This window comes from Centroberyx gerrardi, chromosome 13, assembly GCF_048128805.1.
Source record: "Centroberyx gerrardi isolate f3 chromosome 13, fCenGer3.hap1.cur.20231027, whole genome shotgun sequence".
In the NCBI taxonomy this organism is placed as follows: domain Eukaryota; kingdom Metazoa; phylum Chordata; class Actinopteri; order Beryciformes; family Berycidae; genus Centroberyx; species Centroberyx gerrardi.
In genome coordinates, this window is record NC_136009.1 from 21,825,111 (window position 1) to 21,841,485 (window position 16,375).

Here is a 16,375-nt window from a genome sequence, read left to right on the forward strand (position 1 = left end):
TAATAATAAGCTCAGGAGTGTTTAATAATAAAATAATTGACAAATTGAGGCTCATTAACACTGATGCCAATTCAAAGTAATATCAAAAAAATAAACAGCATTCAGTCTTCATTAAAGGATTCAACTGTCCCCATGCAGCTGAAACTCTGTAACAGCAGCAGTAACCTTGCCCCAGCCCCTGCTGTTGACCCCAGACCAATGTCTACTGTCTGATACAGTAGACGTAATCCCATCAGTGTCTGTTTCAAATACCTGAGGCGGGCGATAGGCTCATGTCTAGGGGTTAAGCAAGCCTCTGTAATGCCTGTCTATTGTCTGTCTGCATGGGAGGAGTCCGGCACACAGGGATTATAGGGCTTGATGCAGTGGCACACAGGCTGGATTATACACCACAAGAAAGACCAAGACCAGACAGCAGCATAGGCAGAGAGTTGCAGGAAAAAGCAAAGTTGCACTATAACTAGGTAACCTGCAAGGAGAAGCCGGGTCCAATCACAACACACTGCAGAGGACAGCGGTGACAGAGGATCTTCCTCCAGACAGGCGGTTCTGCAGTCTGACCAGCATCATTTTAGAGCATTTCCTGATGCATGCAGATGTTGTTGAATTATACAACAAGCTGCTCACTACTTTTTCACAGTCTTTGGTCTGGTGGAAATTGGTTTTCTTGGTAATTAACTAGTGTCAAGTCTACAGGAATTCAGATTACAAGGGAAAGCAGAGTACTTTTTGGTGTCCAGGATAGCCATCATGTATTTGACCAACAAAAATAACCTCAACACAGAATGGAATAAGAAGAACTCAAAAGGAAAGATTATATGTGAGTACAGACATGTCACTAAACTGTATGATTTTATGCCTTGTGTAGTTGCTCATTAAACACAATATGATGCTGTAAACTAGTTCAAGCATCTCTATAGACATTCCTGAAGTGTTTCTCAGAAAATATGTCACCAACGCTCTCAATTCTCCTCTGTCCCTTTGTCTGTGCCTGCTCCCCAGGGAAAGGATCTCAGCAGAAGATCGCTCCACGCCAGGGAGAGATCTTCACCCTGATGTCCCCGAAGGTGGGGGGCAAGGATAAGAAGGAAGAGAGGAGAGAAGAGCAAAACGAGAACCAGCTGAATTTGAATGTGACGGAGGAGCAGGAGGTGAAGCACCGGACTGCGTTTGAGAAGGCCTTGTACAACCTGACGCATTCAGAGAGGGTGATAAACGAGCTGACGTTCGGACGGAGAGTGGCGCTGTACGAGCTGAGAGGGGAGATCGGCTCCGGCAACTTCTCCCAGGTCAGGCTGGGGATTCATGACCTGACCAAAGGTGAGATATTTGACCCTTTGCCTTTTTTCAGTGCATTTTCAGTGCAACAGTGAGTGATCAGGTAGGATGTGTGGCTGTTGCAGGGATTGAACTTGTGATCTTTCGGTTACAGGAAGGTTTCTTTTCAGCTTGTTATGCCTGGTGATCCATGTGTGTTATAATGAAAATATCAATTTAGTTAATGTCAAGCACTCTACCTGTTATTGCTTCTATAAAGGTGTGGAACTCAAAGAAATTATATAATTGGGCAGAGAAGGTCACACCTCTCCATATCCCTGAACAAAAACATTATTTTAAACATTCGTCAGTGTAAAACATTAAATTGTATGTTTATTAACAGATTTGGTGTGATGAAAATGTATTAATATGCTATCTATCCAAATGATTAGCACTCCAAAGGACTATTTTACAGCTTATACAACAAAGGATTGTTATAAGGATGTGACTATGTATAAGGACAGGATTGCTGCTTTGCAACAGTGTGGGAGCAAAGAAGGTTTTTGTATTTCATCATAAGATAGATATTCAACTTTATGTAATTTATATTTCTCTTTCCATAATAGAAACATTGTGATACATTGAGAGTTTCATCTATCTGGTTCATAGCAAAGAGCATTATACCTTACTGCAGCTCATATTGCAGCAGCCTCAGAGGTGTGTTCTTGAGCAGGAAGGACTTGTTAACATGGATTGATTCATTCATTAGTAGGAGCCCTGCCTTCACATTTATGATGAATGTGATATCTCATGGCGGAGATGGCCAGATCCTCCTTACCATAATCCCAATGTAAATCCAGTGGAGTCCGGCACACAATGGCTAATCTCATCAAGCAACTACCCACTAATCCACCCAGTATGTCTGGAGCTTCCTCAGCTGGCAGCTTGTGCACCGCATGGCTGACGATGCTGATCAACACACATTCTGCAGGAAGAGTGATTGATAAAAGCATAGATGGAGATAGTAAGAAAGAAAGTAAAATAAAATATAGCAGCTAGCAGCAATGAATAGGCTACCACGGCGTGACAGTAAATGCGCTGAGTTCCCTTATTGATCTGCTTGGCATTGTGGGTATTAGAGGTGGGTATCTCAACATATCAACATTTAGCTTGGTAGATCTCTTTAAAATTATTTTTCTGAAAAACCTGTAGAATTTCAATTGGACTAATTACTTTGTCGTGATTTTACAGTCAGTTGAACTTTGTGCAAATTAAAAATTAAAAAAAAAAGTAAAGGCAGACCCAATGAATTTACTTTCCAAATGTTGTGTCATTCTGAGATGCAGGCTACGAGTTACCAGGACTATCTATGTGCCAAATTTACAAATCTATGCCTTAGTTATTGGACTGAATACATAATAATAACCATAATAATGATAATAGGAATCCCTAGAAACACAATAAGATCAAAGGAAAGAAAGAAAAGGAAAAAGCTCGGGATAATGTCTCTATATCATGTCAACTCACACTCTTTGCCCATACCTTCTTCTCTCTCATGTATTGCAACTGGCAGAGAGAGTGGCAGTAAAAATCCTGGATAAGACGCGTCTGGACAAGCAATCGCATGTGCTCATTGCCTCTGAGATCTCTTGCATGGAGAAGCTGGCCCACCCCAACATAGTGCGCCTGTATGAGGTGGTGGAGACCTTCAAGCGGGTCTACCTGGTGATGGAGTACGCCAGCGGAGGAGAGCTGTTCTCCCGGATCAGCACCAGGGGGCGCCTGTCAGACCTGGAAAGCAAGCTCATTTTTGCCCAGGTCCTGTCTGCAGTCAAACATATGGTAAATCATCATCCAAGTTTTGAGTGTGAAACAGTAAACAGTACGTTTTGTTGCACAATGAGATATCCAGCATTTGAAAAAAGGGACACCTATAAAATGATTTAGAGCATAAAACTGAAAACAACATGGTACTATTCAAATGGTAGGAGGTAACTTAAAGATAACACTTTTACAGACTGGATCCTCTATTTTTTAGAGAGAGTTGAATGATGAACTGAAGAGGAAATGTATTTGAGTTAAAGTCAGAATTCTAAATTTGTGAGAATAAAGCCAGAATTCTGAGTTTAAAGTCAGAATTCTAAAGTCAGAGTTCTGAGATTAAAATCAGAATTCTGGGAGATTAAAGTAATTCTGACTTTAATCTCAGAATTCTGACTTTAATCTCAGAACTCTGACTTTATTCTCAGAAATCTGACTTTAAATAATCTCAGATCTCACATGTGGCCCTAATCCTCTTCAGGTAATAATAACATTTTGAAACAGAACATTTCAAACATTATTGCATTTAAATGTTCTGGTCTCAAGAGAGTTGATTAAAAGTTTTTCCTTCTGAATTCCCTTGTAAGTAAAACAAATTAACTGTTTTAATTAATTGTCTCAACCTTATATCTCTTCTCTCTTTTCACAGCATGATAACAATATCGTCCACAGGGACCTGAAGGCAGAGAATGTCTTCTACACCACCACCTACTGCATTAAAGTGGGTGACTTTGGTTTCAGCGCAGCCTGCCGGCCCTGCGATGTCCTCAACACCTTCTGCGGCTCTCCGCCTTACGCCGCCCCTGAGCTCTTCAAAGAGAAGGCCTACGTTGGTCACTACGCAGATATCTGGGCGCTGGGTATCTTGCTTTACTTCATGGTGACTGCCACCATGCCGTTCAGTGCCACCAACATGGGCAAGCTGAAGTGTTGTATCTTGGAGGGGACTTATACCATCCCCACCTATGTGCCTGAGTCGTGCCAGCAGATCATTCAGGGCATCCTGAGGCCGATGCCCGCCAATCGCCTCACTTTGACACAGATCATGGCCAGTGACTGGATGAGAGGCATTGAATACCCCCAGGCCTACCCCACCTGTAGTCCTACACCCTCCCACCTGGCCGAGCCCACCCTCATCCACAGCTCAGATGAGCTGGATGTCAAGGCAGCACTGGAGGACCTGGGCATCACCAAGATCCATCTGCTCAACAACTGTTCAGATTTGAGAAGCCCCATCACCGGGGCTTATCGGATTCTGCTGCACCGCATCCAAAAGAGGAAGTCTGTGGAAGCCGTGAGCTACAGCAACATGTTCCCCAAAGAGTCCCAGAGCAGATGGAGATGGAGCGAAGAGGCACCCGGCCTGGTGAACCAGCCTCGCTCTGTGGTCTGTAGCATCATGTAGATGAAGAAGTATTCGTTGGAAAATGACTCTCTGGATTGTGGTCCTGTGGTTGTTACAGCTTACTGGGTAGAACATGGCATAAACAGCACTGTGGTTTTGGATTCGAGTCATATTACACGCTTTGAATAAAAGCATCGACCATGTGACGTATGATGACACTTTTCTCCACTAAGATAACATCTTTATTGTTACATTCATTTATAATGTGAGTTGCTTTTAAATCAACTAGGTGTGACAGATTTTTTATGAGGGTTGACAATCAGCCAGCGATTTTGCTTTTGATATGGCAACAGAAGTATGAAAAGAACTGTGGAGGTGGAAATGCCTCATATCCTCCAACAAAACCACATCAGGGATTTTGTAAATTGATAAGAGTGAAATGTCATTTAAACCAAGGATCTGTCATTTTCAACACATCTCGGTGTCTGGTTTGAGACAGTACACCTTGTGCTAACGTCTCAATATGTGTTGTTTCTAACATAGACAAGACCCAGATTTGTTCAAAATAAAGAATGTGAAGTCATGAAACATTTTGACGGCCATTTTTTTATGTGTTTCTTTCCTTTTTAACCCTCTCTAGATCATTCTTTGACCCTTATAACCCTTGGTGATATGTTTCTCTAAATGTTGAATAAGTCTTAGCTTGGAAACATGTAAATAAAAGTGTTATTATTTATTAATAATGCCCTGATTTTGCAACAAAACATAAGAAAAGGGGTTTTTACATATTGTTTTGCCATGTGTCATGTTTTTATTGTGTCATTCAATGTATTTCTGATACAGACATGTTTTCTTCACTGATTTCATTAAAGAAAATACAGTAGGTTACAATACTGATGGTTTAGTAAAGTGTAAGTGTACCAGAAATATATGATTAGCATTCCATTAAAATCTAACAAGGGGCTTTGTCTGTATGGAAAACAAATTAGGCCCTTTCTTATTTTTACAAAATTGTGAAGAAAAACAAAACATTCTCCATGTGAATTTCTACTCATGTGATTGTGTATCTCCTTATCTTTCACTTAAAATCTTTTATTAAAATTGTACTTTTCCAGTGAAATGAGCAAATTTTATTTTAGAATATCTCAACAGATTTCTTGAAAGTTGCAGACCATAAATTCACTTGTCATGCAACATTGGCTTTTACTGATAAAGATTGCATCATGACCAACAACTAATCACATTTAATCAACTAATCACAGTTAATCACAGTCAAATAAATTCATGGTGTTGCGAAATATCTATCACGCATTATCTTATTAACTATAATGTAGTTAGTTGATAAATTATTTATGAACATGCAACCACAAGTCTATTCTTACGTTGAAAAAATTACAGTATATTTCAACTTGAAAGGTACAAAATATTACAGCAATCCATTATAATGTCATTCCCAAATGACTGTATGTGGTGAAAGACTTTTTTTGACTGCTTTCATCCATCTTTCCTTTTCAACAGAATTGAAATTGTCAGACACCCAGTCAGACTGGGAGCCATGATTTGTGATTCCCAGATTCCTGCCAGTATTTGGCACTGAATCTGCATGAAACTGGTGTTCCGAGAATTTCAAAGTCACTTTCGGTTATGAAGGTGAGAATTTATCACAGAGATGAAAAGATTTGAACAAACAAGAGAACAAAGCTCTGACTTTGTCTGTTTTTTTTTTTAATGGTTCCCATAAACTTGCATAACCTAATTTTCCCTGCTTCACTATCTCCTAGATATCTGCTCTAATACATGCTATTTCAGGTATTTAATTATTTTTACAGTGTAAAGGTTAGATTTTTCCCCCATATCATTTTCTAGTCTCATACTTTCTTTCCATGGCTTTCCCCTTGTTAAAGGAAGGTTAGTCTTGCCACTCTGTTTGCCATCCAGCCATTCTTTGTGTCCCAGCATGCTAGAGCAAAGAGCTTAATGCATTTGTCAGCATTGTTGGTAACAACAAGAATAAACGAAGCCTCAGCACTGGAATCCTTTTCAAGCTGAAACCCAATTCTTTGACCTCTGAAGGTAGTTCATTCCTTTCTCTGATAGTCAACAGCAATTTGGGATGTCCATCAATATTAGAGATGCCATTAACTTCTTACCAGTGAGTATGTAGTTGACAGGTTATCTGTCACCGTTGCCTTTCGACTCATTTGGCAATCTATCCAAACAATTAGTCTCACTGCGTGCGTAGAATTTGCTCTACTTTTCACAGTTGACTGCTCTACTTTTAAGTGTCTTTTTTTTAATGAGCAATCACAAGTAGCGGTTACAGTAAAAATACTTTCAACTCGCTGAGATGGAGTGACTATACTTCTCCTTTAATCAAGAATGATGTCAAAAAGACCTACTAACGTCACATGATATAGTGGGTGTGCCAATAGTGTCTGATTTCCCTTTATAATGTTGCTATTAAACAATACTTTTAACACACTTAACTGTAATGCTTCACATCAACAAGCAACACAGACAGTATGCAGACAGTATGCATCAATAAATGCAAGACACAAACATTACAATATCTCAAACATCAATATTTTCCTCAAGCCTGACTGCACTTTCTCTCTCCAGCCGACGGGACACGGTGCTTTGCAGGATGCAGACTCTATTAGACGCAGTTGTGTGGAAGTCATCAATCTCAATTGGCAGCTTGCTTAAACACACAGGGAGATTTTATCACCTGCATGTCCTAGCAGTTCCTCCAAATGCCTGTGAAATATGAGTGTAACCATAAACAGTGTGCAAAATAGAGCTATGAGAAAATCCAGCATAGTGTCATATCAGATACTGAACTGTGGGCTGTAAATCAGAACATCACCTCGCCTTCTCAGATATCTCTCTCTCTGAAGTTTTACAGGTGCCGCTTTTTTTCTACAGGCACAGTTCTTCTCAGTGGAGTTTTAATCAAAATGCTTTTATCCCATACATGAGCTTGTAGCTTTGTCAGAAACAAGTCTTATTGGTTTAATTAGTTATACCTAATCTAAAGCAAAAGGTGATAGCTTCCCACAAAGACCTACTGTATAGCAACTTGATAGCTGTAATCTCTTCTTTTACATGTCTTACAAGTCCAAATTAAAGGTTTTATTGCAAAATACTCAAAAACATAAGGCCTTCCTCAGCGCTTCTCAAACAAATCTCAGAAACGCTGAAGAGGGCCAAGAGCTGAAACGCACATGTTGTTGTTGCTGTGGGGCAAATTAAACACGGACCATAGAATAAAAACCAATACCAACTTGGATTACTAAAAGGTCTATCTTCAGACTTTGCTTAATGCTAGTTGCCTATGATTACTTAACATACTGTATATTAAAACGTTATCATGCACACCAGAGAGAGAGAGAGAGAGATAATATTGGTGCCAGTTCTCTCATCAGATATAGGGTAAGGCAACCAAAGGACAGCCAGTGTAATTCTTTAACACTTTGTTGTATATTGACTACATAGTGGTTTTGCTCTCATTTCATGAATGAACCCACAATTGTGTTTGTCTCTTTATTGCACTGATCTGTTGTAAAAACTGGTAGGTAATTCACTTTTACGCATTTAGTTACGCATTTACCTGTTGCATCACATCTTTGTACTTTTATAAAGGAGGAGAAAGTTATCGTAGCATAAAGGATCTTTATTTAATAATGATTGCATCAGCTGATGAGGGGGAGGACAGAGTTATGGAGGCATCATAAAGAAGAATCAATAAGCTTGCGACAGTTAAAGTCCAGGCCATAACTGCAGCATGTTGCTTGCTGTTGAAACAATATGTTCACATGTATGGCTTTGTTTACACTGAAATGTATTGTTGGTTTTAATTCTGAAATGTATTGTCTTAGCTTTTTGGTATGAAAACAAAGCCTATTTTACATCTACAAGTCAAACTCTTTAAGAACTTGTATAGACTCACAAATTGGTTGGGAAAATCAATCCCCAATTGTATTCTTAAAGAAAAGGTCTCTCTTATACCCAAACATATTTAAGGGAGGAATGGGTTACCCTTTATTCCTCCTTTTTCATGGATTTTTCCCTGTTTTTAGTCAAGACAAAGAACAAACACAAACAACACAAACAACACCTTCTAGGTACGCCAAGAAATAAAAAAACAAAACATTTACATTCTACAAAAATGAAGAGTTCAGAAAAGCTGATCAATTAACTTATAAACAGAGTGAAGGGTGATAAGCAAGTTTATTTTAACGCTTTTATGGGAAAACATATAAAACCTATACACAAAATATATAACAAGATAGACATACAATTTGAAATTAAGATTTAAGATTCTACTTTTTCATATCAGACAATTCAGAAAGACATTTACATTCAACAATTTTTGTTTACTAACAAGCAAGTCTTTGTATCTGTTGCTTGATAGACATCTTGACACTTCATGCAAGAAAGCAGAATAGCACAGTCCAGCACCTCTCTTTATACACTATACTTACAGATCATTTACACTCCACCACCACTGATTCAATTAGGAAAATCAACAAACGGGTCTTAGTTATTGAATTTCTGATGCCTTAAAAATGAAAGGGAAGGAATCCATCACACAGAATCTCATGGTGGTTTCATCAGTCATAGCAGATATACCTTGCACCAAAAACTGCTCATGATACGACACGGGTTCCTGACAAAGTAGACCGTGCTTTCAACCTTTAAGTCAATGCAGAAGTGAAAGCAAAAGTAACGCTGAGAGATATCTTCTGGCCGGCTTCCTCAATCGCCAACAGCAAGGCACCATAAAACTTGTTATTGATTTACAATGAGTCTTGGCAAAGGGTGGAGCGATGAATGGAGCTATTATAGCAGACACACCACCCCTCAGCCACTCTTTGGCCCTCGGCGATGCTGCTGTGTAAAAGAAAAGCATCTGTTTTAATATCAATTCACACTTTTTCATCCACATTCAAGTGTGCAGGGAGGAAACTATCTTCAGTAATCACCTTTTTGGTGGATTTCTTGTCAATCTTCCGCATCAGGTCTGTGACCCACTTTAGTCTGGGGTTGGCACAGAACGTGCGCCCCTTCTTCATGGTGAACCTAAAGGATGAATGAAAAAAAAGGAAATATTTGACTTTCATGAACCAATGGAGTATCTGTCTGTCTGTCTGTCTGTCTGTCTGTCTGTCTGTATGTCTGTTTTTAGTAAAGATAATGGAAAACTTTTGTTAAAATACAAAAACATAAAGATCATATTCTGGGGGGGCAAAGAAAGAAAACATTTAGGTACTGAGGGAACATTAACAGTTCAAGAAAACAAGAAAGCTGATCAATTAACATTGATGGTGGATGTTTTTCATTGTCTCTGTGCATGTGTACTCACACTATAGCAGGGATGTTGCAGCCTCCATCTGTCTCCTGCAATCTGTACCTCACCGCCATTCTCTGTGTGCCTCTGTCCATTGCCTTAACATATTTCAGACAGCAGTCCTCATAGGAACCTGAAGGAACAGGGATCCAGTACAGGTAACTACAGGATCTAAGGCATATATACATAAATTATCATGTGAAAAGCAAAATGTAGGCTACGACATAGGCTAAAGTCCCTTGAATCAAATCTGCTTATCAAAAGGCAATTGAAAACACAATCAGTGAATGCTGACAAATGCAAACAATAAGTCAAATATGAATTCCCCATACATGGTGAGGCTGCAGGTTCTGTGGTAATTCAGCAGCCTCACTGACCTAATTTTAGCCGTGTGTTTGCAGCTCTGCCCTGCGTGCCGCCGATATGACACTCACGCCAAGTCATGCTTGTTTTTACAGACACTAACCTTGTGCCAGTGTGAGATAGAGGCAGGCTAGGATGAGCAGGAAGAACAGCGCGTTGAACCTCATGGCTCAGTCCGTAGAGTAGTGGCTCTGCAAGAGACTGGGAGACGGAAGAAATTCCAATGTTTACCAGCCATAAACCTTATCAATCTCAAATTATCTTCCGACAGCTACTCCCACGCCGCCCTCCTGCAAACCTTGAACCTTGGACAAAAGTTTTACAAAGTCTTTCCTTTTGTGAGGAAGGTTTACTTTATGTATCTAAAAACCAATTGTACATCTCTTTGGTATGCTATATGAAAATCTTTATCTCTTACATTCCTGTACATTTATTTGGTAATTGAATACAGTGATTCCCATTCAAAAACATGAAACAAACATTCAAAAAAACATCAAATTTATGTTTGATATATCTTCCAATATCTTTCCCTTTATCTTTTTGTGATTTGTAGAGTCTTTGATAAACAACAGCCAAAATTCCACTTTAGGGTTTTTGGCTGATTTAAAACGTTTTCCATCTGTTTACTGAATCCTGGCACAATATTTAAAAACCAATTTGAGCTGAGGAGTACAATAATGTTGAGGAAAGTGATAACAAACACTGAGATTTGATTTAATGCAAATTGATTTGATGTAACACTACAATATAATAATCATAAAAAATTACCATATGTACTATTTTCCCCCAAATAGAAAACTTGTTGAGGAAACTACAGGCAAAAACATAGCGCTCTGTCTCCTTTTATATCAGGATTGCAGGCTACTCACCTCAGACTCCAGATGTACTTTGTAGATCTGTCCTTGTGTCTGCAGGTGAGGCGCTCTTTATGAAGCACTGCAGGGCGTTTTGCCAGGGATCATATTTCCATAAACGCAGCTCACCTTTGTACCTGAGCTCTTTTTTTCCTTTTTCTTTTTTTCTCGTGGATTTAGACCCAGCGGTGATGTTGTTTGGTTTCTGCCTGGAGTTCATGATTGACATATGAAGCCTTGAGCTGAAAGCATGGTTTCTTGCTGAATCTGAGCATTTCTCTTTCCATATGCCTCCCTGATATATTGCTTCCACAGGAGGGGAGCTGAAGATATATTTGACTCAGGTGTAGCTAGTGGCAAAGATTTGAACATTTACTGCTTTCTGCGATGATAGTTGGTAAGTTGATATTCTCGAGAGGTGGGTGAATCGTAGGCAAAGTTTAAGAGCATTTTCCAAATACATTTGTTCTTGTCCAAGAAATATTAAGGCTTTTTCTTGACATACACAAAATAAGTTGTTCTGTTTCATTTTTTGTTTTGTTTTTAGTGTTAGTTTAGAAATGGGCAAGAAACACATCTACTGAGAGCAGAGACTGAATTCAGTGTTAGCCCCGGGAGGATTATGGCACTTGGAGTCTGGCCTGACACACACAAACGTTTTTGACATCCTATCACACTGAGAGATCAATATTGAGAAATACTCAGTCTTCAGTAATGGTTGAGTGACAGCTAGGGATTACTGCTCTTATTCTTACATAATATATTCGTGCCCCCCCAAAATAAAGTTCTGTCCATGCTCTTGCATAACAGAGTGCAACAAAAAGTATGAAATAACAGACTTCTGACACAAAATATGAGCAAATTGAAGCAGCAGTTAAAGCTTGCCCTGCAGAACGTCTTGGCCTTGTATAGTTTCACGGGAACTTTGTGACTATAGTGGATCAGATTTTTTAATTATGGTGTTTCCGTTTGAGGAAATGTGCACACCATCATGCAAGATTTAGCTTTTTTTATGATCAACTTTGTATTGTTTTGCTCAGATTTTACAAGCACACACAAGAGCAAAAACATCTGTAGGATCTGTATCAATATTCTGTATATATAACATATCCATCACACACACAATACATTTAGTATATAATACATACAGACATGCACCCTAATACTATATGAATACGCCCATACATACATATAAACATACATACATATACATAAATATACATAAACATTTTTATGTCTCATTTACCATAGATATCATTGTATAAATACACATGTACATACATATGCACATACATACATACATCATACCATATATACATACACACACACCACATAACCTACAACACATTACATACATACATAACATATGGATGTGCAATGTGCTTACTGTGTAAAACACACAAATAAATACATATATACGTGTGCATTATGTGTGCATTATATACATGTGTTAACACACAGATCCTGCATGCATAATATACAATATGACACATACGCATATGCTGATTTGTCTTCTGCTGAGACAACAATTTCCCAGTAGAGAAAAACGCCCAAACGCTCCTCTGCATCACACTTTTGGTTCATAGAGTTGCTGCGGCTGCACTTCTGAGCTTCTCTTGATCTGGTCAAGCTGCATGACATGGTGCAACTGCCATAGCCATTAGAAACACAGAAGTTACATCCTGTCTCTGTATATGCCATTTGGAAAACATGAGCATATGTATAGTGGTGAAGACAAGTTGTTTTTTTGCTGTTACTGCTGCTCCTCCATTTGCTTTTTATTGTCAGTGGAAATCCACAGCAGATGGGATGTCGAAAGTTTTATCAAGCCATAAAGGCTTATTACAGTTTATAGTTTGCCTGACCTGCCGATTAAAAATCCAATGACTCCATTCGACCCCAGCAACTGACAGGAAAGAGGAAGGGCTGGATTGTAAAGTCATTAGCCCATGTCTGTCCATTGATATAGCAATAAATAAAACCATGGCTAAATGATCACATAAGGTGATCAACCTCCTTTTAGGTCATTTGCATTTCATTTTCTGGAAAAGATTCTATTTTCATGCAATATACATCAGTCTGATACTATTTATTATAATATATACTGCAAAATTTTATAATGAGCATTTCTATCAACTTACAACGTTGGGTAAACTTTATTTCACAAATAAAAAAGTTGGTAAAGAGGATCTAACAGTGTGTTATAGTGGAAATCTGCGAACATACCAGCATAAGATTACAAGCCTCTTGTGTTTTTCAATCATATTATTCAAGACACTCTCAGCTTGATTAATAGCTCTTAGCTGTGTGAAACATCACTAATTCTACAGAATCAGATATGATCTGATAGATATGATCTGTCCTCCCCATATTGTGATCTGACAGTTGAGAGGCTTGTCCATTAGTAAAAACACTTGTCAGCATTGCCACACCATATCCATCCACAACTTCTCCTGTTGACTCATGAAAAAAGGCTCCTGTGTACTTTTCACAGCCAATTTTGTTATTTTGAATGCTTAGTGACATATATTAATGGGCCTTGAATGTCGGAGTGGACATCTGATAGTGTTATTCAGTGTTTATACTCTATTACTACTCGCATCCACCCTGCCAAAGCCCAGTGAGGCATTTCATGAACCTGTCCTTTCTGTTTCCTTTGCCTTGCAGGCAGCGGTGGAAAAACAAGTCCTTTACTCAAGTAAAAGAAGCAATACAATAATGGAAACATACTTTGTTAAAAGTAAACGTTCTGCATTCAAAGGTTTAAGTAAAAAGTTTAAGTAAAAGTATAGAAGTATTTGCAGTAAAATGTACTTAAGTATCAAAAGTAAAAGTACTCATTCTGAAGAACGGTCTCTTTCAGAATGTTAAATTACTGATGCATTAACCTGTAAGAAGTATTTTAATGTTGTAGGTCTAACTACTCCATATACTGTTGAAACTCTAACAATGCAACATATTTTATGAGCTTATTGTATGTTTTGCATGTAAATCCTTAATATGCAAAGTAACTACAGCCATCAGATAAATGTAGTGGAGTAAAAAAGTACAATATTTCCCTCTGAAATGTAGCGGAGTAAAAGTATGAAGTCTCACAAAATGGAAATACTCAAGTAAAGTGCCAGTACCTCATCAGTACCTGAGTAAATGTACTTAGTTACTTTCCACCTCTGCTTGCAGGACACTGCTGCTCATATTATTTATTCACTATTCTATTTCTCCAGTACACATGATGGTGCACGGTGAGGTCAGGATCTGAGAATGTCTTGTTTCTTCCCCGTTGGCACCCAGACTTTTGAACAGAGAATTTAAGAGCAATCTATTGCCATGCCCTCATCTGAAATCAATGGCTTTCATTCACATGAATCTGGCTTGGTTTGATTTATTCACAAATTGCCTCAGTGTTTTGTGCCCTTGTTCCCGGTTAGCTGCGTGGGTTCGATCACAGTACCGTATGAAAGAGTTATGGACATCCTTTGGCAAAACAGTCGGTAACAATAACAAAAAAAAAAAAAAAAGTTGGCTGTGGTTATGCCTATTCCTGGTGATTGCATGTTCATAGATCCTGATGGATTAATGCCATTGAACTATAACAATGGGAAAAAATATCTGTCAGAAGATGATGGTCCACTGCCAAGGGAAGTTGGACTCGGGCCATGTGATGATACAGTGTGTTGTCTTCAGCATTCCTGTAGACAATGTGATATGTTGTTGTAGCCCATCATCCTCGCTGTCATTTTGCATGCATCTGAAAGAAGAAATCTGCAATAAGCCATTAATCAGTGTGTGAGAATCCTTTACTCTGACAGACAGTTGGCCTCTTAAAACGCTAATGTCGAGCTTTTAGCAGAGAGCTGTCTGATACTCTGCAGATTAAATACGGATGGGCTTGTGATACTGATCAAACATTTATTTCTCTTGCAACCAGCCGTTCGTAAACAGCATGTACCTGAAAAATAAAAAACACACACTGATGAAGTGATTTTCCTGACAAAAATGCGGCAATCAAAAAATAATTTATTTTCTGTCTGTCCTGATATGACTTTTTTTTCCATCAATAGTGAAGCATCAGATGGTTTAATCTGTTATGGGCTTTATAAAATAAAAATTACAGCTTTGTTATATACAGTACACATATACACTATTGCATGCATTATCATGAATTTCTATTATTTCTTCTGTGCTTCCCTTGTTTCAGTGAATTGTGTTGTGAAGGAACATTTCAACCATAACACGTTGTTGTGATACTCCAACAGAGATTTTTGCCACAGTTTTAGGTTTATTAAATATTTTTTGTAATGCTTTGCTTTAATTTGAATTCCTAAAAAATAATTGATTCACTGTACAAGTAAAGTACTATTTTGAAAATTATGTTTTCCAACAGTATTGTTAAATGAGGCTTTCAGGTCCCATATTTTATTTTATTTATATATATATTTTTTTTCATCCCTCAGCTGTACTTAGCACTACAGATAAACAGTGTCCTTTGGATGACATCGCTCAGAAGACAAATTCAAACTTATTAACACTCAATAAATAATGAATCTGAATGAGACTGTTTTCAGTTTAGGGATTTGTGTAAGATGATTTGCATAATAAATTACCTTTATTTTTCAGTTATCCTTTTAAAGTTCTCCTTTAATGGTTTCATCTTGAGGAGTACCTTATCACTGAGTTGAAAAATATGGCAGTTGTGTAACAGTGTGAGGTGAGGTAAGACATTAAAGGGGTCCACACACATCAGTGCAGGAAACTAACTTTTTCAGTCCAAAATTCAATCAGCACTCACTATTTAAACAGCCGACATGCTTTTTAGTAAAGGAAAGAGCCTGACTGGAAACCTGCCACACTGGATGCTAGACAACTTTATCAGGCAGTGCCAAAATTGACCAGAATTTGGCTGGTGGTTAGAGCTAATTTCCCTAATCTGTTACCACTAAAAATATGTTGAATCACTGATTGTGAGCTACACTAAGATGGATAAGGAAAGAGATGATACTGTTATGGCTCTAACCTCAAGATGAGCTGTCCTGACTGATTAGGACCCTCTGAGGCAAACAGCATGAACATGTGCTGCGGCTTGTTCGAGTTTTGCCTGAAGGCAAATTTGAAGTATGATTCACATGCAAACTATATATTGTATTCTTTTCTTTTAAATTTTTATATGTGTGAATAAAGAAACGAAACGAAACAAAACAAAACAAAACAAAACGAAACGAAGTATGTTTCTTTCCAAAAATCCTCAGTCGTCATTGTGCAATGCAAACTCTTATGAAATGTTCTCTGTTCCATGTTCCTTAACTATAACTGGACTAACAAGGTACGCATCTGTTACAAAGGCAAACAACTCTAAGGGTTTGTGTTTCAGATCAGAATCAGAATCAG

General features: G+C 38.3%; 2 protein-coding genes across 4 annotated transcripts; one reads left to right on the top strand and one right to left on the bottom strand.

The window, feature by feature from the left end:
* The first annotated feature begins 750 nt into the window (after window positions 1-750).
* LOC139920657 (serine/threonine-protein kinase NIM1-like) lies at window positions 751-4,770 on the top strand. Its single transcript, XM_071910689.1, has 4 exons — window positions 751-820; window positions 1,003-1,320; window positions 2,831-3,099; window positions 3,728-4,770. The coding sequence occupies exons 1-4, from the start codon at window positions 751-753 to the stop codon at window positions 4,481-4,483; spliced, it is 1,413 nt and encodes a 470-aa protein (XP_071766790.1). The 3' UTR covers window positions 4,484-4,770.
* Window positions 4,771-8,634: 3,864 nt separating this feature from the next.
* ccl25a (chemokine (C-C motif) ligand 25a) lies at window positions 8,635-11,085 on the bottom strand. Of its 3 annotated transcripts, XM_078287870.1 has the most exons (5): window positions 11,006-11,085; window positions 10,240-10,337; window positions 9,789-9,906; window positions 9,409-9,505; window positions 8,635-9,316 (listed from the first exon to the last, which is right to left on the bottom strand). In XM_078287870.1, exons 2-5 carry the CDS (start codon window positions 10,301-10,303, stop codon window positions 9,287-9,289), a joined length of 309 nt encoding a protein of 102 aa, XP_078143996.1. In that variant the 5' UTR covers window positions 10,304-10,337; window positions 11,006-11,085; the 3' UTR covers window positions 8,635-9,286. The 3 variants fall into 3 exon arrangements, with proteins under 3 accessions (XP_078143996.1, XP_078143997.1, XP_071766811.1); XM_078287871.1 differs by lacking the exon at window positions 11,006-11,085 and having other exon boundaries at window positions 8,635-9,313; window positions 10,240-10,378; XM_071910710.2 differs by lacking the exon at window positions 11,006-11,085 and having other exon boundaries at window positions 10,240-10,378.
* Window positions 11,086-16,375: the final 5,290 nt, after the last annotated feature.